This window comes from Falco punctatus (genome assembly GCF_963210335.1).
Source record: "Falco punctatus genome assembly, chromosome: 1".
NCBI classification, from domain to species: domain Eukaryota; kingdom Metazoa; phylum Chordata; class Aves; order Falconiformes; family Falconidae; genus Falco; species Falco punctatus.
Genome location: NC_137580.1, coordinates 4575805 through 4599931, shown reverse-complemented (window position 1 = coordinate 4599931; position 24127 = coordinate 4575805). Strand labels below are relative to the sequence as shown.

The 24127-nt window shown below is 39.7% G+C and overlaps 2 protein-coding genes across 6 annotated transcripts in view; one reads left to right on the top strand and one right to left on the bottom strand.

Moving 5' to 3' along the window:
• Positions 1-17130, top strand: part of CFAP97 (cilia and flagella associated protein 97) — a gene marked incomplete at its 5' end in the record, with an annotated part of 35401 nt that extends 18271 nt beyond the window's left edge. For all 5 annotated transcript variants that reach the window (XM_080373778.1, XM_080373775.1, XM_080373777.1 and 2 more), the window contains 3 exons: positions 6013-6275; positions 14411-14561; positions 15222-17130. In XM_080373778.1, coding sequence (XP_080229904.1) covers positions 6013-6275; positions 14411-14561; positions 15222-15349 — 542 coding nt within the window. In that variant the 3' untranslated portion in view covers positions 15350-17130. The remainder of the gene's footprint in view (positions 1-6012; positions 6276-14410; positions 14562-15221) is intronic.
• Positions 17131-21309: 4179 nt separating this feature from the next.
• Positions 21310-24107, bottom strand: LOC308058252 (ADP/ATP translocase 1). The gene is made up of 4 exons (XM_080373784.1): positions 23901-24107; positions 23179-23665; positions 22509-22649; positions 21310-22135 (listed from the first exon to the last, which is right to left on the bottom strand). Exons 1-4 carry the CDS (start codon positions 24009-24011, stop codon positions 21978-21980), a joined length of 897 nt encoding a protein of 298 aa, XP_080229910.1. The 5' UTR covers positions 24012-24107; the 3' UTR covers positions 21310-21977.
• Between the last annotated feature and the right edge of the window lie 20 nt (positions 24108-24127).

Sequence of the window (24127 nt, the reverse complement as noted above, 5' to 3'; positions counted from 1 at the left end):
CGTAAAAAGAATCAGACTTTCCCAACACCCATAACAAAAAGTGTAATTTTGGGGAAGAAAAATTAGTTCTGCATCTGTAAGGTATCTGTTATCTTTCTCATGACATCAGGAAATAACGAGCAGCTCTATTTAAGCATATTTAAAAAGGGAAAATTTATACTTGAAAAGCACATTCTTCTTAAAAAAATTATGAATTCTCTAAAATCCTTTTTAAAGAATTCTGTGACATGAAATAATGGATATTTGAGGAAATATTTGTTTAGAGGTATTACATAGAAATAGTTTTAGCTTGCAACTATTAGACATTGATGAAAAACTGTGACTTAATCCTCTTACGTTTTTTCAGATGTGTTACAGATGTGGTAGTGGAGCAGTATAAAACAAAACAACAGGCAAATTCAAAAGTGTAAGCACTGAAGCACTTTGAATGCATTTTCCTCTGCTAGGATTTAACTGGCATTATTTTAATTTTAGCGTTAATGCTGTTAGGACTGCTGTCTTAATGCATTTGACTTGCTAATTATCATGTATTTTATATAAGATTTGGCCTTTCTCACTCTGCAAGGTCATTTCAGTGCTTGCAAATTGAAAGCAATAAACAGCTTGCTTATTGCTTAAAAGAAAGTCAGGTGTCTCTCCATGGAAACCAGCTTTCATAGAAATCCTGTGAATACCAGCGAATTTTCTTTTCCTGTTTACTAATAAATGAGAAGGAGACTGCACACTGTGCAAGTCTTTATGCAAATGCTGGTGCTTGGTTATCCCCCTCCCTCAAATTACTGATTTATAGTCTGGCTGACAGTGAAGTGGTAAGTAGGGATTTATTTGAATTATTATGCACTGATAGAATATGAAGCTACATGTAAATAACTTTTAACTGTTCCAAGACTTACAAACTCTTTGGAACCTTAAATTATGACCTTAAACTTTAGTGTTACCCCATGTTGTTATTGGCTACTGCAAAAAGTCTAATAAACCATTTAAGCATGCATTGTGATTAAAGAGCAGCGTGGGTGCATTGCTGCATAAACCGTTGAAATAACTCTGAAACTCAATTATTTGAGTTATACAATGCTAACTGTACCTGAAATACTTAATAGCATTTAGAATAAATGTATTTACCTTTTTACATGGGGTCTTGATTCCTTTTTGTTTGTTGGTGGTGAATTCTCTGTGATTTTGTAGGCATATGCTGACCTTGCTTAGACACACCTACAGCCTTTGTCAAGAAAACAAGGTTGTTGCCAGTTAACGTTAGAAATGCATTCAAGGCGTACTGGGCACACATACCTGCTGTGGGTTACCTAATCTTCTGTTGTAGTAAGTGTGCAGAGAATAGGAATATGATGCTGTATAAGTAGTACTTTGCAGAGTGCAGGTTGGACAGATTTTTAGCCTGGTAACTTTGGAACTAGTGGAAGCTATTACTACAGATTTGGAGTTCTGGGGTCAGAAGCCTTATTCTGGACTGTGGAAATAGTGTCACCTCTGCTTCAGGAAGACCGGCAGAACCTTTTGCTTACTGCTTCATTAGATTGCTGCTGCAGTTTATTTGACCATTGTTTGAGGTGTAGTGATTTCATGGATGTCCCCTGCCTTCTGCTTGTTTTTTGGGGGGAACAAGCACTTACCCTGTAGTACTAGTGATCCTCTTTCAGCAGCTGACACAGTATGCATTCTGTTGCTTGTTGTTTTGTTGTTTTTTTTTCCTCCTAAACTTCAAACTCAACTGTTGCTCAGTTCCTAAGGAGATCAATGTTGCATTTGCTGTGGTTTAGAAAAGGTTACCTATAGATAGGTTTCAGTCAGTTATCGTTTGTTTTGAAGCGGTGTTTGCAGCTTAAATTCTTCCTTAACATATTCTTAACTAAATAAAACACAACTTTAATTTATTAACTTAACATAGAATCATTTAGGTTAGAAAAGACCTTGAAGATAGAGTCCAACCATTAACCCAGCACTGCCAAGTCCACCACTAAATGATGTCCCTAAGTGCCACATCTACATGGTTTTGAAATACCTGCAGAGTAGTGACTCAACAACAAACCAACTACTTTTTAATGTGTTATCTGATCCAGTGCCTTGGTGTATTGCAGCACTGTTGCTGCGAAGAGCTACTTGTGAAATTTCAAATATGGTTCTTCCTTAGGTTGTACAGAAGGCTAGCTATAAAAAGATAAGTTGAGGAACTGAAGAAACTAGTGAGAAACAAGAGAGTTTTAGATTGATCTTTTCACCCCGTGCCCTTGAAGAAAATTTGCTGCTGCCTATGTTGTATTGGGTCTGAACTTTTGGTGCAAAATCAGTGAGTCTTCTGTAATTCAACAATGTATCAGAGATTAGTTACTGGTTTTTGGCAGTCTTCTGCTCCAGCTTTGCTGAGTAACTTCACAGCAGAACCTTCATCGTGACCTTAACAATCCTTTCACTTTATTAATACGTTTCTTTTGAGTTGTGATGAATTTGTTATCGCTGTTAGGGAGCCCTTAAACTCAAGGTTAACAGAAAGCTGTCTGCAATAGTAGTCAGTTTCTACACCAAGTATAAATAATAAATACCAGGCTAAGAATGAACAGCAGACCGAAGAGAGTGGGCTGATGTCTCTGTTCTGCCTGCTGCAAGCGGGGAAAACTGTCTTTGTGGTGAGCTGATAAAAGGTGTGGGTGAGACACTGCAGAAGGAAAATATATTGAAAGGAAAAAGATTAGCAGAGGCTAAGGAAAGGAGGAAGAAAGGAGAGGTGAATGAAGGAAGAAAAGTGTGTATGTTGGGGAGTGTGTGACTGAAGAAGCTGGAAGGTAAGAGTGAAGTTAGTAAAATTTTCTCATGCCTTACTCGCGTAAGTAGCAGCATCCAGTAGAGCAATGCATGGGAATGTACATAGATAACGTATCCACATTGTTTTAAGAGCTGTTATTAAAATACCAGTGGTGTTTAATGTTACAGAAGTTGCATACCACTGCCCCTGAGGAGATCTGAGTGACAAATTAACACAGGGCTTGTTGAGCCCTGCGGGTGGCAATCGCTGCAGGCTTCCTTGAATCCTTATTTTTGAAAGCATTTACTGACCAGCATTGCGGGGAAAGGGAAAGGTGTTTGTTCCATGTCACTACTCTGGTTTTATTTTTTTATCACAGTTAACAGAGGTTTTCCAGAAAAATGAGCAAGTCAAAACATAAGTAATGACCTTGATGCTTATTTATTGCTAAGCATTTTTAATCTGGGTTTACTGGTTATAGTTCATAGCTGCATCAAAAGAGTATACACTCCTCACTGAAGTCTAGCCAGCTACCCTATAGAGAATTAAAACGATCATGTACCAGTGAAGACATGAAACCTGTATTTCTAATTAGAAATGTCCTCATTCAGAATGCTGTTGCTTTAAATGGAATTTGACTGGTTCACATCTTTCACAGAAAGAAAAGAGCTGTTTGGAATTTTCACTGACGGTTATTCAGAAGCTTAAATGTATCTTGTACAGGACAGCATCATAATAGCATTGGTGCTACAAAGCTAGGTCAAGACTTCAGCTGAACAACTGTTCTTTACCACTACCTGATTTCTGCTCTTGGATACGATGTGTGGTCTTGTTTAACGTGTGAGATGCTATGGTTGTAAGGCAGAAGATGAAATTACCTTTCATAGCTGTGTAATAATACAATTATCAATTAAGGGACACGATTTCTAGTATCTTCTTCAGATGTCTGCTCAGATTACTTTCTTCCAGCTGTGTTCTGCGGTACTGGTTTTGTATGTTCCCATAAGGACGTATTTAATTATTTTTTTACTAAGAAAAATGCTGTAGCTTGATGTTACAGTGTGAATTACGTGGCTCTAGTTATTGTCTGTACATTTCTTCTCATACCTTGTAGGTGTATCCAGATGAGTCTCATCCCAGGTTTGTCTCCTGAAATGGTGTTGATGGCTGTACATATTTTCCCTTGAGAATAATTTCCTGAATTGTAAAAATGCTTTCAAAGACATTTATACTCTATTAACCTGTTGGTTGGCACACTTGATCTGCACTAGTTTGCATTGTGTCTTGATTTTGAAATAATTTGCATCTCCTCTTGGCAAATTAAAACAATATTTGCTAATGTGGACGCCTCAGCCTCACAGTTAGAGCTGCCTAGGGGCAGTTCTTGCCTATATTGGCTAGCATGCTGATGGTGCATGCTTACTGATTTCCAGAGGGATTCTGAGTTCTGGATGTTTTTTCTAAATTTCTTCGACAGTAGCAATATTTTCTTGCATCGGTTCTGGAATAAACTCAGTTGAGATACTGCAAGACAGATTTAATTTCATTTTGTTTTGAAGTAAGAACATGCTCATCATTATTTGAGGTTTTTAAGCTACTAAAGGATGCCTTGGACATCCTTAGTTTAAAAATCGCCGATGTGAAAGTGTTTGCTGCAGAAATGTTACTGCATGCCTGCTTTTCTTTCTGCTTTGGGTGCTTGTTTTACTTATGTGGGGCTTTTAGGAGTAAGAGTGATGGGTATCTTCTGGAGACACTGTGATATAGGAGGAACATGGGGAATGGCTTGAGTAAGCCTTGCTTGCCTGTGTCTTAGCTCCAAAAATCTGTTTGATCTAACCTGGTATTGCCACCCCTGTACCGTCGTTAATGCAGTGGATTTGGGGGTAACGTGACAGCAAAGCTTTTAAAACAGTTGCTAGAAGATCTACTGCAGAGCTTTAGAAAGCAAAGGCTTAGAAGTAGGTCAATAGCAAAGCTCCAGTGGAACTATAATAAACATAACCAGATTTGGCGGAGAGTGAAGTTTTCAAGTTACTATCTTGCAATTCTGCAAATCTGCCTTGCTGTATATTTATAAGTGTGCGTTCTTTTGTCTTGAAACCTCACATCCTGGTTTAACTTGTTGGGTTTTTTTACTGTTAAATTGCCAGGCCCCAGTAATTTTTCTTTTCTTATATGTGCTCATTCATTTCTCTCTATCCATTTAATTTAATTTTCATTTTTCCCTTTGCAATTCCTGCACTGATATGATGTAGGATTGCTTCAGGAGCAAAGGATCAACAAAATAACTTCAGGAAATGCATTATGTGTCTGAGTCATGCGTTTCCAAGTGTCAGTTTTCTGTCTGAAACATCATTTCTGCTCTGCTTCTCAGCTGAGACAGGTATTTTAGATAGCTTTGGAGTGAAGTTTAACTCTTTACATCTGACACATCTAAATACTAATTTATGGTTTAATTCTTGGTTACTTAAGTTATTTCTAGTCCTGGCTTCCTGAAGTTGTGTTTCCTATTGCTTGGAAGACTCCTCTGATGCTTATATTGGTACCACAAATGATGCCACCATGGTGATGATTACGTTCAATGTTGTTTTAGTGCTGTATAACGGTAGCCCTGTTGACATAGATATAGATAGATAGATATAATTGCCTGTACTGATTGCTGGTGCCATAGTAACTACAGTAAAAATATTTCAGGACAGAAGCCTGAGCATATTGTGTTCGTGTAGAAGTTGCACAAGCATACTGGTAAGGGTAGAGATCAGGGGTGATCACGGTCGAAGCAGGGATCAGGAGAACTGACAGTGCAGAAGAAATGACCGTGCACATAAGGCTGACATATCTGTTACTTAAAAATCAGAATATATTTTATGCAAATGCTTGCAGGGTGTGTGCATATTGCTGATTCTTTTGTATCGCTCAGTTGTTTGCTGCATCTGTTCAACTCCTCTGGATTACTAATCATAAATGGGCGGGAGGGTAATTCCTAGTGAGAAGGAAGCAGATGGGTTTTAACTAAGGCCAAAATTAGGCCTGATTTTTCTGGTGAAACTTGTGTAAAACCAATGTACTGAGGACATCTGAGCATCCCTGAAAAATTCTGAAATGCATAAATCTGGAATTCAGTTGGGGGAGGTGAAATGTACCTTGTTCTTTCAGATCTGTAAATAAACCCTGATAACAGACTGCAAGATTTGTATTTGGTTTGGGTTTTTTTTTTTAATCTAAGTATCTTCATTTTTGCCATTTCAAAGCTTTCCTACAGTTGGACAAAAAAGAACAAAAACTAACCATCGATCACCCATCTAAAGTAACGAGGAAAAATTACTCTTTCACAAATGAAGAAGTAAGACAGATTGATCGGGAAAACCAAAGGTTGCTAAAAGAACTGTCCAGACAGTCTGCAAAGCCAAGAAAAAGTGCTACATTGAAGAAGCCATCTGTACCGCCTCCTAAATTGTACCACAGTGCCCTCAACAGGCAAAAGGAGCAGCAAAGAATTGAAAGAGAAAACCTGGTAAGTTTTGAGAACTGATTTGGATCAGTAAATGAAGAACTGTTTGTTGTCAGATGAACTACTGCTAAATACGTACAAAACTGTGAAGGCAGCGCTTGGTGCTTTACTGCAGTAGGTCTGCAATGAATTGCCATTACTATGCTGTTTGCATAACTGTTCATATGTGGGGTGGTGGGTTTTCTTTTTTTGGTGGGGGGATATGCTATTATTATGAGTTTGTTCTGCTTTAGTATCGTTCCGTTTAAGAGGAACAACCATTATTATTAACGTGCTCATAACTTTTTGTGGAGAGCGGTCTAACTATTCCTCCTGCTTCATGCATCATGGTTACTAGTCTCTTAAGAACAGGCTTGCAAAAAATGAATCAATCAGTAGGATGGCATCAAACCCATTGTATATGAAATACAGAGGATACAACGTGAATGTCAATTTTGGGTTTTGACTCGCTATAGCTCTCCATCTCTCAGCAGTTTCAGTGCTCTGCTTGTCACAGTATTTGAATATAATGGCAATCACAATAACTTCAGTGGAAAACAAATAGACTCATAAGGATATTGGCAGAGTTGTCTAATATAAAAAGTAATACTGATTTGAAGAAGATATTTGTAGTGATTTAATTGTAATATATATATAAATAGAATGACGCTTTCATATCTTATAGTTGTTCTTTAGTGTGTTTGAAAAGGAAATGAAATATAGTGAAAATATTTGGAAAATTTATAGTGGAAATAATTTATTGACTTTTCTTCTCTGTAGGTTGCAATTTCCTTTTATATAGATGCTGAAATACAGATTCAACTTGGAGAAAATCTAATTGACCTATTCAGGAAAATGTGCTAGGTTTTAGTTCTTCCAGCTTTCAGACATCTAGATCGTTGAAACTTTTCAAAGTAGGAAACTTTATTCTCAGCTCTACTAGACTACAGTTGACCAAAAGAACATCACACGCTGAAAGAATTTGGCATAAATATTTGCTATAGATGTGTGATACTTCTTATTGTCTGGGGAGGAAATGTTTTTAGGCTTCGATGTGTTTAGGTTGGTCGGAGGGCTTTCTTCATGTGTTGGGCAAGGGGGGGGGTGTTTTCCTCTGTTTATTCAAAAGGTTGAAAGCAGGACTTGCTCTTCCACATGAAACTTAATATAAGAGTGTATTCTTAGGCTATGGGAAGGAAGTGCTGTGTCACAGTTGCTTACAATCTGCTAGTAATACGCTGTACTATGTAACAGTAGATGATTACTGATATTTTACAATATGTTTCCATTTTCTCAAAGCCACAAACCTTTTGTCTTATGATATATTGCAATTTTGACGAAGAATGTCTTGCGTTTCTAACTTCTGAATCAAAACTTCAGCAAACCTAAACACATACAGTCACTTCACATGTTGCTGGTTTAGTACATGTTAGCAATTAATGGTGGTTGCTTGTAGTCCAAGAAATAATATCCTTCATTTACTTACTCATTTATACTTCTTATCATCAGCAACATGAGCAGACATGTTTGATATCAGAGTCATTCCTTAGAATTTAATGTTAGGACATGATGCTCTTTTAGACTGTAAAAACATTTGGTTTATTCTTTTCCCAAAACTCAGGATGATACATTCTGCCCTTCTTTGTGTGAGAGTGATTCATCAGTACAGCTCTTACATTTTATTTACCATTGCTATAATTTTTAAGCAATTCTGTTTACTTTTTTATTCTGTTTGAAGAGTATGTGCATCTCAATTGTAACACACTGATTTTTCTAGCATTACCTTTTGGGATTACAAGTATGACATGCTTTTCTCAGAGACCGTAAATGAAAAAGCTGCCCTACCCTGCTCATTGAGTTTTTCTGCTTTATATAGCTAAAAGTATGTGCTTTATGAAACTGCTTTCTTCACTTTTGTGGACTGAAGAGCTAGAATTCCATGGAACTTCCTGATCAGTCTTTCTTCCGTTACTTGACAGGATTTTTTTCTTATACAAGGCTTGAGGTACTACATACAGGATATGCTGCTTGATACATCCTTGAAATGTTTGTTGGAGAAGGATGCAGAGTTCTGTAAATAATTCAAAAATAGAAATCTACAGTAGTAGTCTGTGCAGGGGGTTAAAAGTCTTGATGCAGAGATATTTTTTTTATTATTATTTTTCCCTTGTTGGATTCAGCTTTTGTAACTCCTTGTCCTGAGGTTAACACATTGTCTAGGGAAAACTTTCACTTGTTCTGCTAGAGCATTCTTTGAGTAATGCCTAGATTTACTGTTATCAGAAAGTTCTGGTGCAGGCATTTGGCATCAGAGGTGGTGCATGAAAAGTGTTTCAAATATTAGGAAATCAGAAAGGAATCTTAAGTGGTCTGGTGCTCTCTAGCTTTGTGAAAGCGCACAGGGACGTACAGGGAATATATGTTGCTCCCACAGACTCTGCTAGAAAGAGATGTGATGGAATGAAAAGGTTCATTGCTCTGAAGAACAGTAGTTATAAGGTAGTGATTAGCAATTTGTGGAAAAAGCACAATTACCAAAATAGATTGCTGTTAAAATTAATGTCAGAATTTTGTACTTGCTGCTTTTGACTGTGTGCTTTCATAAGTGGAACCTGCTTTTGATTGCTTATCTGAACTAGCAAGATCAGAGTCTGTCTCTTGCCAATAGAGGATGCTGCTGATCTGGAAAACATTCTACTCTTGTGTTTGAAGGTACTGTCAACCCAGTCCCCTCTCCCGTGGAAAGGGAGATATGTGACTGGTGCTTCTTTTTTTCCCATGTCTGTATATATGTGTCTCTGTCTATATTGACATATTATTTCTGCCAGTATAAATAAGATAGTCAACTTCATAGACAGGACACTACACACAATGTAAACTTCTAATGGTTTATGGTGTCATGCAGAAATCTATACTGGTATATACAGGTACATATTTGCAGACCTTTAAATACAGATTTGCTGCCACAACACCTTTCTTCAGTCACTTCATCTAAACTTAGGAGTAATTAATTTCTGTATTGGGTTTTTTTCATAACTTTTATTAGTTCTGAGTAGGATTTAGTTGTTGGATTACCTTGGTGAGCTAAGCTGCTGTGTTCAGCCAAATTCTAGGGAACAAGTGACTTTTTGATTTCACACTGGAAGTTCACTAGAAGATCTCAGCAGATCTGGGACAGCAGTTTTCAAACCTTAGATCAAGGGGGATGAGAGTGTTCTTCTTTTCTGTGGATATTTGGTGTTCCCTTGCATCCCTGTGCATTCTTCCTACCCCACGCTGTTATTACTCACTGCGTATAACACTCCCATGTTGTTCATTCTCTGGCCTCATACTCCCCCAAAATGTACCCTAAGCCCCAACAGATCCAGCTCTGGTCCCAGCTCCAGTATAGTCACAGTCCCCCACAAAAAAATAATAAAAAAATAATCACTTTGTTTCTCTGCCAGGACTGTCTTTCTCTTTTCACCTACTTGGTTCCCCAAGTCATCGGTGCTGCAGATGCCTTTAATGCTTCTCCCCACCACTTGCCATAGTCATTGTGGCCTCTACCAGCACAAAGATCCTTCAGCGAAACTGTTGCCCTTCTCTTGCAGTCTGGGCTGCCTTTGTCTTGTTGGGAAACCTTAACCTCCTTTAGAAATGCAAGTACTGTAGTGCTATAAATCAATGTATATTAATTTGTCCCAGCTTGATTTAATGGTGCTGACGTGCTGTGGCAGTTGGGTTGGGAGAAGAGGGTAAGGGAAAGATAATGCCTCTGGCCATTCCCCTGACTGGCTGCCACCGCGTACAAAGAATACACCTCATCTTGAGCCACAGCCTTCAGTCCTGTGCCACGCTGCACCTGCCCTGCTATCCATGTCACGCCACAACCAGGGAGATAACTTCTAAGCATGGAAAGAAACAGGATTTGGAAGGGCACTGGTCTATGAGGGTTGTGCCTGGGCACCTTGTACTTTACTTTCTTGATTTATTCTGGTTTTTCTCTGCCTTCCCTTTGTCCTGTCCCCAAGGAACACCCCTGGAGTCTGAAAGCATCAGTCTTGGATGCTGCATACTTAATGTGGTTGTAGAAAGAATACCAAGGCTGTTCGGCCTTACTGGTCTCAGTCTGGTGGACAAAGCCGTAGGGAATGCAGTTGTGGAAGAAAATGTAGTCTTCTGGGCTTTAGGAGCTCAGAAGTATTTGCGTTGGCTTGGTGGCTCCTTAGAAACTCAAGCATACAGGGGTTTATAAGGTATTTCCACTTAGTGGTTTAAAGCCATTGTATGCCAAGACGAAAGACAAGGTGGTTTCTGAGATTACAAAGTGCAGTGCAAAAAAGAAGTTTCCACGGCCCTCTCATCAGGGGGAGCTATTAGGACATGGGATTGGCACGTAGATGTACCTTGCTGCAATATACTGCAGTACAGTGCAAATACAACGCAGTTCTGTGATCATAGTATTTAGGCTATAGGTTCTTTTGTGGTTGGATTTTTTTTTTTTTTTTTTGTGGTCTGCTGATTCCTGACCCAGACTCAAGAATCCTGAATGCTGCTGTAACAATTATAATAAAGACCGACTAATCAGCAGGTTCAAAGAAAGTTCTGATTATTTTGCACACTGCTGAGTTTTGTGGGATATATTTTTTTTTAACTCTTAGCCTACTTTCCTTGGTGGTGCCAGCTACATGTAAACTTGATAGCTGTTCGGTTAAAAATACTTTTCTGTAGATTGTCAAAAAACTCTTAGAAGTTCTTCATTTAGAGTTTGTCATGTTAGAGCTAATTAACGTAATTGGCAATTGAAGAGAATTGCAGATACTTGTATTAATAAAACCAGAAAGCTGTCCTTGAATGCACTGTTACCTAGTTCCCCCTCCCCCACCTGGACTCTGCAAAGGGGACAGTGTGGTCACTAACATCAGTGACACTAGAGGAGGCATAATATAAATAAATTTGAACAGCTGTCAAGGCACGCTAGTCAGCTGGTTAGGATTGAAAGGAGGTGAAACTGAAGCCTCTATACATTTAAAAAGCAAAGTAAAACAAACAGTAATGTTTTTTGCCTTCTTTCTGAACTCAGTTTAGGAATGCCACATTTCTGCGTTTTCAATGGGGTTTTTCTTCCTCTTTCAACATAGCTGCAGAAAAGCGTGTACTGATAATTTTTGTTTTTCCTTGTTCTGACAGCACTAGAACTAGCTTTAGTGCTCTCCTGATATGCAAAAAAATGAATTAGCAGCACTTATCTTGGCCCACTGTATAGCAGCAATCTTCTGATCCAGTGTCACGTTCCCTTGTTCTCCTGTTGTAGGCAATCTGACACTTCCTTTTCTCACTGACTATATATTATAGTGTCTTCACAGATGCTAAGCTATGACCAGGTGCCTAGATTTATGAAGGATTGTTCTATTCCTAGAAGCTAATCATCCTGTGATTTTTTTTTTCTTTTTTATTATATATTATTATTTTACTTTTCTTGTAAACTCAGCATTAAAGTAAAAGAAGATGGCAGACGTAGAAGCCTAGGGGGACTTTTGCCAAGCGGGGAGGTCGCCAGTGATGTGATATATATGTACTGAGCTCAAATCAAGAGCTCTGAGGAGCTACAATGCAATTTAGAGCAACTGATGACGTTCCTGCCATTGGTGTCTGTTACTTGTTTTTTTATTATTCCTTAAATCTGATCGGGAACATGTATTTGGTTCTGAACACCTGGATTGTGTTATGTGCTCTGATTCTTTTCGTCATTAAGATCAATGGTGGAATTTCTGTTTACTTTAGTGGTGCAGGATTAAGGCTCCAGAGATTTAGCACTGCAAGAGAACAAGGAAAGTGGCAGTATTCTTCAGTCCGTCTCTCAAAAGGAAAACATAATGACAGAATTGGTAGATTTATATGTATAATTGAAAAAGAACATTTGTTCAAAGTATTTGCGCCATTATACAAGGTTGTTTCTGTTTAAGGACCTCAAGATTGTAGGCTTGATAATAAAAACATAAGAATCTGATTAGTTCCGGGTTACAGATTTAGTAGGTCAGGACTGCCATTTCACTGTGGTGTTTAATTTCTGTATGCAGCAAGCTGTTCTGCAAACTGCAAAATTCATGACCACAAATAGCGTGTAAGTTAACATGCCCTTGGTACAGTTCACAGCAGAGGGCAAGGCAACCAGGGGAACGATTCTCTCATTCTCTACAAGTACTTTTCTTGGAACACTCGTGCACCGCAGAATCTGTATCTGCTCTTTCTGTAGCTCAGGGCTGTATCAAGTCCAGTGTTAACCTGCTCAAAAAGCAGTACTTCAGTATGGAGAGAGGTGTGGTTTTTTTCTTCTTTAGTAAATGGGGACTTGATATTTGTCAAAAGACAAACGTAAAAGCAAAAGCAGAGAATTGTATTTAAGCTAGAACAAAACAGGCATATAAAAATATATGTTCAGAATCAAGCTTGAAATTACTGCAGTGTTGAGGTATGCAAATTCTATGGGGCTGTTATACTTGCAGTGTAGACTCGAAACATGATCTACTTTCACAGGGATGTCACTTCTACAATCTACCTGATCCATTTGTGGTTGAACTGAATGTATTGCGAGCTTCCATTTTTAATATTGAAGGTAAATAAGTGATCTCTGAAAGTCTACATGTGTGTAGATGTATGAGAAGATGCAGATGAAGTTGTGAGTAAAATGGTGGGTGTAACATTTAGAAATAAGTCTACAATTTCATGTTCTGCAGCAGGCTTTAGTGAAGAGCTATTTCTAGCTGAAGTCTTCCTTTGACTTTTGCTTACTTAGGTATTTCCACTCGATGAACTGACTGGCACTTGATGCAAGCACTTGTGACATACTATTTCTGAGCCAAAATCACTTGTCCTTCCTCTCTTGTGCACTCTGTGCAGGTTTCCAGTGCCTATGCATAAACTACCAAGAGTTTGTAGATTCCTGTTACAGCTAGACAATGACAACTGACATCCTGGGAATACTGTACTATTTCCTAAGTCACTTTCTGTAAACTTTTTTATTTTTTCTAAAAGAAGAATAATCCGTACCTGATTGGGAGTGGAGAAGAATGATAATTCCATACAAAGTGCAGTTTAATGGCTGTACGGATTCTTGACTCCTACCATATAATTACGCACCTAGACAATACATCTTTATTAACATACTTATTTTTGGTACTTTGGAGACTTGTGTAATCGCAGTTTGCATTGTCTGTCACTGACAGGATGCATACCACAGCCCTGGCCAGCAATGGCTGTGTCATTGCCAGATGGTTGTAGGCCATCAAATGAATCGAGATTAGTTAGTGGAGGAAATGTATAAATCTATGCGAGGCAAGCACTGGAGGCGAAATATATTATTAAAAATAGGAAGTTGTTAATTGGAAGTTGTATGTAGTTAGGTACTTCCAAATTTGTCCGGCCGTCAGGCTCTGTTTTTGGAGTATGGAAATTTCTTAAACCAATAGATGCTGTTTCAAGTAGTAGTAGTAATGCAGAACGGGAAACTTGTTTTATCTTACAAATACTGTGTAAGCAGCTGTTCTGATTTAATATTTGCTGCATGATTGCCGGGGTTACTTTCAACGAGAGGAAACTATGTCTGTAACAATCTTTTAAAATTATACTATGGATAAAACAAATAGTGTCCTGTGGGTGTTGGTGCTTTCCTTTCGGCATTACTTTCACAGAATTGAGGTCAGTAATTCTCCCTGGGGATCCTGTAGGGCAGTATAAAGTGGTCTAAATAGGCTTGCAAAGCAGAGCTTAAAAAAACAAAACAAAAAGAAAAACAAAACCCCCAAAAAACAACTGGAAATTTAGAAGAGAGGAGTAATCAAAGGTAAGATTAGAAGAGTGCAGCCTATTTTCCCACCACGTTTAACAATCATCAGACAAATGTGTTATCATAAATTTCAGAGAACTATGCAGTACTGAAGATATCCTCAACATAGAATTGATGACATCTAAGGGGTAGTTACTAGTTGTGTCGCAACACTGAGAAAAGATTCGAATGTGAGCAGAATAACCTGTGCTGGTCACCAGTGGAGGAGTTTGTGTTGTGCAGTGCTAAAAATTTGGGGCTTTTTTTGAAGTTCAAATAAAAATAAAGCTGTGAATGTTTTGTAGCTTCTTGTTTATTCTTACTCTTTCTTGTATTTTTCTTTGATATTAAGGCTTTCCTGAAAAGACTGGAAGCAGTGAAACCAACAGCTGGTATGAGGCGTTCTGAACAACTGATGGACTATCAGCGCCAGATGAGTTATCTAAGTTCTTCACCTTCTGTAAGAAGAGGAAAATCTGCTTTCAGCCAGCTTAGTCCTTCAAGTAAGTACTTTGAAGTTGCAGATTCTAGCATTTCTTTGCGTGTGTTTATCTTTTTATAATTCAGGATTGTGAAGCACTTACTGCGAAGAATAGCAAATTCTCTGTCTGTCTTAGATTGATCATTTCTCACACAGAAATCATTAGTGATTTTTTTAATCATACTGAAAGTATGATTACAGTTTGCATTGTTTACTTACTGTCCTAAATTTCTAATCAGTTATCTTGTTAATAATTTTTTCCAAGGTCAAAAAAATGCCTGTTGTAAAGAAATATTTCTCGTCTTGTCAGCGCTCTTTGTTGAAAGAAGGAGAAAAAAAAAAAAAAAACACCCCACCCAAACCAAAAATCCCAAAGAACGTTCGAATTCTCCTTCAGAGAATCTAAATCTAAAGTAGCCTTGTTTCTCTTAGGAGTTGTGTGTAATGTTTGGAGGTAGATCGTGTGTTCCCTTAGAGCCATACATGTAGGGTTAAAGAACCACAGCACTGCAGCATAGGCTTGAACTTTATCCTGACTGTTCAGAAACAACTCGTATCATTTTTGGGTTTGTATTCAACTTACTGCGATTTTGTTGTTTCTTCTGGAGACTATAGCAATGAGTGTTGCAGGACTAATCTACTAATATAACACGTTCTCACTCTTTTCTGTGTGTGTTAACAGGAGGCACATCAAGAGCATCCACTGTACCAAGTACAATGAGCCAGAGGAATGAAAAACCCATGTCTGATTCAGCCAGTGGGGCATTACAGAGACCTAAACCCACTAATGTTCGTGCTGCTTGGTTGTAAGGGCGTTCTTTGCCTCACATTCTGAGATGATCCTCAGACTTCTATTTTTAGTGCTTTTGTAAATTCTATGTGCGCAAAATATTTTCTGCGTTGTTCAGCGATTAAAATGTATTACATATGACAATTGCTTGTAAAACAGTTTTAAGTGAACATTTTCACTTCAGTCAGTGTTTTCCATGGCAGGAAGAACTTATAAAAGAGAAGGAGGTATTTAAACAAACAAGTTAAAATAGCAATTGCTAATTATTATTTAGTTCTGAAATCGTAAGTGGAATTTGTATCTGTAACATGGAAGGACATAATTAATGCACGATAGCTGCAAGATGTAAAGAAAATATTAACAATAATAATACTCTAAAATATTGCATTAAATTCGTACGTATATACTTAATTCCTAGATCATCCTGGCTTTAGGCCTTCTGAACCTTGTAGGTCATGTTCTTATGACTGAAAGAATCTTCTTGGTACAGCATGAAGGGGTGACAAGCAGATTGCGTGTTCCTGCTTAGGCAGCTACAGTAGAGGCTGCAGAAGATTATGTTCTGCTACTCTTGCACTCCAGGTGTTGGAACATTTGTTTTGTACTCGAGGCTCTGTCTCTTCCAGATTTAAAATAATTTTGGAAGTTGTGTTGGGATCTTTGTGTAGGAAAGAAGCATCTGATGCTATTTGAACAAGAGTAAAGACTGAAGTGAACAACATTTTCAGTTTCATTCTTACTCACTCTGAGTAAGTTTTAGTTAGTTCTCAAGGTAGAGAATACTAAGCAAGGGGAAAGTATTTCATGGCCCTGCTTTTGCAGATCTTTGCCCTTCTTGGTGGGGAGATATAAACTTGAGCTGCAGGAAACTTGAACATCTGATTTTGAGAGTGACTACTAACCAGGATTTTTAAAAACAAAGACCAAGTAGAAAACAGAAAATCTTGTTATGCTTCTTAACCTGTTTTTTATTGTCATGTTCATACCAAATATCTGTAGTAGTGTCATATAAGCTTTAGTAGCAACATCCATTTACAAGGGCAGCAGAATTTAATGGAATTGGTAATCGTAAATAGTAGGTGGTATGCTTTATTCTATGTATAAAAGCAAACTTTCAGTGGACTTATTTTGTAGGACTGTAGTCTTATAAAGAGCATAAATGTGATGCCACTGTCCATGGATACCGCTGGAACCCTGCTTGCTTCCCCAGCTTTTTCCTGGGAGATACACAGGAAATCTTTGTATTATGCATAAAGAAAAAAGCTGTATTCAGTAATGCTGGGCCTTAGCCCTGTGAAAAGGAAAGTTTATTATTCTTTGCTCGTGCTTGCATGAGGGCTTAGGCTTTCAGGTGTTCTGCGTTGTAACAAACTTTTTTACTTGGTCCTGTGTGATAGTTTGGCAGAGCTGCTGCACCTGGTGACCTGCCAATTAAATTTAGCTGATTGACAATATTTGAACTTTAAACAGCATTGTGGCAAACAGGTTCTTATTGCAATTATTATTCATTGATGGGGACTGTAAGGAATATTTTTGCGTAGTGCTGCTGTATTTATTTGTACTATTGTGCTTATAAAAATTACTGACTATTTGAAGATTTTTGTCTTTGAATGTGAATATCAGGGTCACAGTTTAAATCCTTTTGAATGTTTGTATGATAGATTTTTTTTTTCTGTGAAGGAATTCACAAAATGGATTACTTTTAATCGCTTCATCTTACTTTATTTAACTTTGGTATGAAAGACTGTCAATTTTGTATGTCATTTTTGTAAATCATAAGAAATAAAATATTTAACGTGAATTGTTAGTGCAGTGGCTTCTTTCAGAATTTTATAATCGGTATTGAAGTGTAAAGAAGGTCATGGGATAAAAGTGTTTTGTACTATGTGTAGTGGAGAAAAATGCAAAGAATCAGTTTATTTGTTGATACACTTACCTGTTAGTGAACTTGTGGTTTTGTTCCTTTTTTTTTTTTTTTAAATAAGCCATACTGACATGTCTTCACTAACTTAGATAAGCTCATCAAGACTTTTTTATAGCAATACACTTGTTTTCTGTCTTTTTTTGTAAGCTGCCACTTCATGTTTTCTTCTGCTTTTTTTGTTTTGTTTTATACCTTCCAGAAGATGTTTCTGAAAGAGAAGTGCAAGCTGCTTTGCTTCATCCTTAAAGTGAACTGTCACACTGGTTTGGCACGCTCTTTCAGGTAAGAGCTGATCACCCTGCTGAAGTGACAGGATTGCCAGTTTGGGTGACAGCACTGGTGTGTTGATCTCACCGCTGCGAGAAATGGACTTGATGCCTCTGTCATGTTTTTGCTCTGGAAGTGTTCCCTGCTTCATTGTGGGCCCTGCTTCTGCCAGAACAGGGTTCTGCTGTGTAGTCTGTCTACAATACTGAATGTCTTAAAGAAGGTCCTAGCTCAGATCCCTGACTGTATGAGAACAGGATGTGATGATGCGTCTGGATAGGTGACACGTGAAGGGCATTTTCCCAAGCTGACCACTGAATCCTTTATAGAGCTCAGTTTTAATCCCGTTGAATGTAAGAGACTCAAGCTCATTTGGAGGTGTTGCACAAGGACATTCCTCATATGGAATGTGTAGGCTTCCCTGTGCCAGAGCATGTCTTCTGTCCTATTTCTTGCAGTCTTTACCAAATATCCTGAGGCATCTCTGCTGTCGTCCTGCTGCTCAGGTAAGGGTTTGTCTGACTTGTCCTAAATCAAGTGGCTGGCTGGATTTATGTCTTCTGCGACGTATGTAGAGTATCATCAACTGTATTTTCCTGGTTGTCATCTAATGAGTTTCAGGATCAACCCCTGTAAAAAGCCTGAGACACTTGCTTCTAACAGGTTTTTATCCCAGTGCTTTTCTTCATTCTCCTTGGTCAACAGACAAAAATATCCTCCTGTCTTCCCAACCTGGGTAGCTTTTTGAGTCCTCTGGTAGGTAAGAGCTTATGCTTTTCCCTGGAGGACAATCTGCACATCAGTGTGGTGGTGGTGGTGAGGGCAGTGAAGTCACATCAAGCCTTCTAGCTGTGCAGTCATGACTGTCACGTGCAGGTAATGATGAGTATTTCCATTGTGATACCAACAAGAAAATGGGGGGTGGGGTGGGGTGGTAAGGCTGCTTGTGCACAGAATTGGTGTATCTTATGAGCCAGGTCCACTGAGCATCAGGTGCAATCTTTGTGGTGTTTACCTGCTCCAAGTCTCGAGCAAAGTAATGGATGAACCATGTTATTTCCACCTGATGAATGAGAAACATAGAAATAAGAGCTGCAGCTGGAGCAGTCTTCCAGGACTGAAATTTTGTTGGCTCTTACTTACATTGAGGTCATATTGTTTTGGATACCAGCAGGGATTGCTAAAGCTTGTGATACAGATCTGGTTTGTCTTCAGGATGCATGGTTCTAGTAACTTGGTCAAGAAAGCTGCTATATGTCTCCTGGTAGCTCTTCTCCTGGCCAAGGTGAGACAGGGTTTGGCAGCACTGATCCTTGTAGTTGTCACTTCTGGTTCCAGGACTATCTGTGTTACTCACTGCAGAGTCCTGAAATGCTGTTCTCCATGATTTTTGTTCCAGATGCTGCTTGTAGTTCGTAGTTATGTCCACTGTATTGTGTATGGTCAGAGCTTGGAACTGGCATCTCGGTTCTTTGCACGTGGCTTTTAGGACTTGAACAAGCTATTGAGAGATTTTGCTAGTTTTAAGTGAGAGGGACTTCACAAGGGGAACATAGGTGGCAGAGATTTGCCACCCGAGGCATGATGCTTCTTTCCCTGACGCCCTAGGTAGTAATCCAGCTGAGATTATCCAGTAACTGTGGCATCCCTGCAGGTGGGGTGTTCTGGGTTTTGTTGGGGGGGGGGGGGGTTAACAACTTAACAGTTTTCTCCTTCTTCTGTGCTTCTCACCATGTCTTCAACTTTTCCCTATGGTCTTTAAAGAATTGATGGCTGCTCCTTCCCTGATGAGTGTAGGGCAGAGAGTAGAGGTTATCACCTTCAGAAAGGTAGGGAAGGTTCAATCTGCTGTCATAGATTCTATGCACTATGCCATCCTCTTTAGAGGCAAGTTTATTTTTCAGACCCGACTGAACTTCCTGAATTAATCTCATCCAAAAAATCAATGTACCTCAGTTCCTTCCCTCCCTCGGTAGCATCCTTTCAGAGCTGGGTGGTACAGTATATGCTGGATGGTAGTTGGGCTTTGTCTTTCTGTATTAGTAGGATGTATTACCAGGCTGTTCAGAGCAGGTTTCCCAGTGTTCAAGTGTGAGATGTAAGGGGATAACAGTGTTGATGCATGTTTTGCCTGCATAGTTTGTCCATGACTATTGCAAAGGTGCAGAAGGATTGGGACAGTGATATCAATTGTCAGTGACAACTAAGGTTTATCTGACTGGACTTCAAGTAGTGATTAGTACTCTGCAAGTCTTCAACTTTCCAGCTTTGCAGAGCTGATAGCTGGACTTTTAGGTTATACTTCTAGCATGTCAGCCATGGACTCAGTGCAGCACTGCTTTTAGGTAAATGGTTATTTGATTTCATCGACAGCTTTGGACTCTGACCCCAAGTATCTTTATGGAGAGTACTGCCTAGAATCTGCTATAGGATGTACATGTGCATTTGAGCAGCAATAAGGAGCTGTTTACCTGTTAAATGTTTTCCATATGTATTATTTCATGTATTGTCTTTTCCTGCATTGATATTCCTCACTCTCCTTTTTAATAGCCTTTGCTCCCTCCTTGGGTTTTGCCCTCTTTTTCTTTTTCTTTTTTTTTTTTTTTAACAACTTAATTTACACTCACCTGAAGTTTCTCTTGCATTCTTTTAATTTTCTTACTGCTCATTCACACATACAGTTCCCCTCAAGGTTTGGTACCTCTGTGTACAGTCTGTCATTGTCTATGGTATCTTTGTAGCCAGCTTGGATCTCTAAAACATCCAAATGCCACCTTGACAGTGAGGTAAGTGTGAAATGAGTAGTTGCAGCATGTTAGCAGGCTTCTCGCAAGGAACCATTTGGAACGTGTGGAGGAAGGAGAAAGACAAACACTAATGCAATAAGCACTTTGAAAAACAGTAGGAAGACTTTCTTCACAAACTTGTGGTTCAACAGGTTGCAACCATGGTTATTTACTGCTGGGAAGAAAACAGACCAGGTATCTAGGAAAGCAAATATTTAAGATGGTGACCATGAAAGAAGGGAGATGAAACAATTATCTTTGTGAGAAAAAAAATAGATTTAGGTAATTTTAAAACAGACTATCACTTTTGGACCCATTTTTTCCTAAAAGCTTCAGTTCTGCAGGTGGATAGATGTTGCTTCCAGGTAGGACTACCTGCATCTGACAAATTTAATGCCCAAGATAGGAAAGGGGTAACTGGAAGCCATATGTATGAAGTAAGAGATGCAGTTGAAAGTTGAGTATTGCTTAGTGGATACATAAACAAGTATTTACTATGTAGTCTAACTGAAGTGGATGCAACTCACTTTCCCTCCTTTGCCTAATTAGCCTATTCTTCAGAGAGTTCACAGACTAAAGTTTAAAAACTGTATTAAGCATGTTCTGATCTTACTGGTAATTAAAATAACTATACTTCCAACTACACCATTACTAAACAGCTTGAGCTTTTAATAACTGGGAAGTATTTCATTCTACAATACTACAAGTAAAATAAGCAGTAATAACTTCACCATCAAAGACAGTTACTTCTAAGTTAAGGATAGTATAAATGAATTACCAAAGCAGCTAAGACTATAGGGTAGCTTATCTGTAAGACAGCTGGCTGTAGTACCCTCAAGCTGAATCCACTTGGTTTTGCTATTGTGGAATTATCAATAACCATTTCACCTACCTAAAGCTCTATTGAAAAAAACCCCAAAAGGCTTAGGCAGTATCAATCAGTAATAGTGTGCTGATATACTCATTACCTTAAAGGACATGTACTGAAAACAATAGAAAAAAGTTCATTAATGTATTAATTTATTTCATTACTTCAGTTAGTTCAATTGAACATCATAGCAGACAACTTTTGCTTTGTGACAATAAAGGGAATTTTTGAAACACTATTTCCATATTCTATAAAGTATGTTTGAAGGATCAGATGATGGTGTCAAGTGAAGAGGCTGCAGTGAGGAACAGCCAGGTGCTTTAATATAGTTTGTATCTTCAGACATGCTTTTCACTTGATACTGTATTAAAAAAAATACAGCTTTAAAAGAAAACATGATTTTAATTCATGTTATAAATGTCATCAGAGTGGGGGGTAGCCTAGAGACTCCACGTGGTACAATAGGTATTTCTGAAGATCTTGTTCTAATAAAGAGATCAGAATAATAAATTTTAAACTAGGCATACACCACCTAAGTCTTATCTCTAGATAAAATGTATTACCTGAAATTTGAAGTATAATATATACACAGGTTCCAATACAAATGTTGGATGACTTTTCATACAAAATATAACTGTGTTGTAGTGGACAATTTTTAAATGAATGTATTCTCATCTCAACGTGATATGTTATGAAACTTTATTCCGTTTCCCTAGGAAATATTTTGTTGTCCACTACATCAAACAGTACATTTTTTAAAAAAGTTGATTGAGAACAATTGAACTAGATTAGGATGTTAAGTTTTAGACGTATTTCTTGATTTCATCATAAAGTACTAATACAAAAGCTCCACCCATGCCTCTCAACACATTCGACCAGGCACCCTTGAAGAACGCTTTGGATCCTTCATCTTTAGCTATCTTCTTCCAGCAATCAATTGTGCCCTTGTACATAATATCAGCTGTGGAAACAAGACAAAAAGGTCAGAAGGCTTTAAGTTATACAGCAAGACAGGTTCAACTTTCCTGTATTTAAAACAACAAGGAATAGGCAAAGTATAGCCAAGAATTCAAAATTAAGTAACCAATTCTTGAAAAGTAATTTTAATTTTCCACATGGATATCTAAACAAATAAATTCACAGCCTCTTAAGTGAACATGAGAGACATAACCAGCACTCTGCTTCCCATAGCTGGTTTTTGGGGGTTTGGGTTTTTTTTTTCCAGAATTCCAATGAGACTGTCATTAGTTTTCCGTAAGACACAAAAAATCTCTTCATTGAGATACAATGGTTACTTTCTGCTGCCAGAACACTATAGGAGCACTTATTCTTACCTCCCTTTCGGCCAGACTGCATCATCATCCTACGTCGCACAGTGTCAAAAGGGTAAGAAACCAGCCCTGCTACTGCAGTGACACTCTGGGCGATCATCCAGCTGACTACAATATGCACATTCTTTGGATCAGGCAACATACCTGTCATCAAGAACAAATGATGAGAGTCAGTACAGAGGGAAAAGGTTGTGGGAAAGATGGCTGTGGAAGGAACAATCACCCACCAACTCCAAGAGTCACTCAGTCAAGCCTGCAACTTCTTCATTCATCCATAGCTGACCATTAACAGCTACTATGAGTGAAACAAGTTTATAGGACTTTTGGGTTCTGGGATCTAAGCCCTCTTTCTGCTCCCTGACCAAAAAGTGTCTCCTGCAAAACCCTCCCTGGCTTGTGTCTCTAGCAGTAACAAGTAACAGGCTACCATACAAGCTCATCTGTACAAGCGTTAAGACAGAAAGAAACCAGGAAGTGTCTAAAAAACACACTGCAAACCCAAGGCTTCTCCTCAGAGCAGCAAGTTGAGGGAGGCAGGAATGCATTTCAGAAAAACCAGTGCACATTCTAGCACCCTGAAGTGGTGCTGAGCCAAGCCCTGCTCGTTCTTGTACACCGAGTGCCCTTACTGGATGGATTGTCCCTTGCAGTCACTTCTCCATGCACTTCTTACCCTTGGCTGTGTCATAAACCCCAAAATAGGCCGCTCTGTAGATGATGATGCCCTGGACCGACACACTGAACCCTTGGTACAGGCCCTTCAAGCCATCAGACTTGAAGATCTTGATGATGCAGTCGCCCAGGCCAGTGAACTCCCTCTCGCTGGCTCCTTTGCCCACATCAGCCGCCAGCCGGGTCCTGGCAAAATCCAGCGGGTAGACGAAGCAGAGGGAGGTGGCTCCCGCCGCGCCCCCGGACGCCAGGTTCCCCGCGAAGTAGCGCCAGAACTGCTTGTGCCTGTCCACTCCCCCCAGGAAGATCTGCTTGTACTTGTCCTTGAAGGCAAAGTTGAGGGCCTGGGTGGGGAAGTACCGGATGACATTGGCCAGGTTGCCTCTCCAAAAGGAGATGATGCCTTGCTCCTTGGGGATGCGGACTATGCAGTCGATGATGCCCTTGTACTGCTTCTCGGCCGTGATCTGTTTGCTGGCATGCTGGACCTGCAGGGCGAGAGGCAGGGCGGTCGGGAGGGGGCCGCCGCAGGGGTGACCCCGCAGGGGTGACCCCGCGGCCAGGGCGGCCCGCTGAAGGGCACCGCCGGGGCCTGGCCCAGCTCCCGCCGCCCCCAGGTGGTGCCGCAGGGCCGGGGCGGCTCCCGCGTCACCGGAGCCGGCCGAGCTCCTGCCCATATTTAGCCCGGCCGGCCGGTGCCCGCCGCCCCCGCCGCCGCCTCACCTGCAGCAGCAACTTCACTCTCTCGATGGGGGCGACAGCCGTCTTGGAGATGGCGGCAGCGATCCCACCGGCCAAAAAATCCTTGAGGAAGCTGAGCGCTTGGTCACCCATGCTGGCAGCCGCTCCGACACCCCCTGCCCGGAGAGAGGCAACGAGCCGCGCACCTCCCCGCCCGGCCGCCCCCGCGCACCGCCGGCCAAATGGCCCCCCGCCCCGCGCCGCCCCTC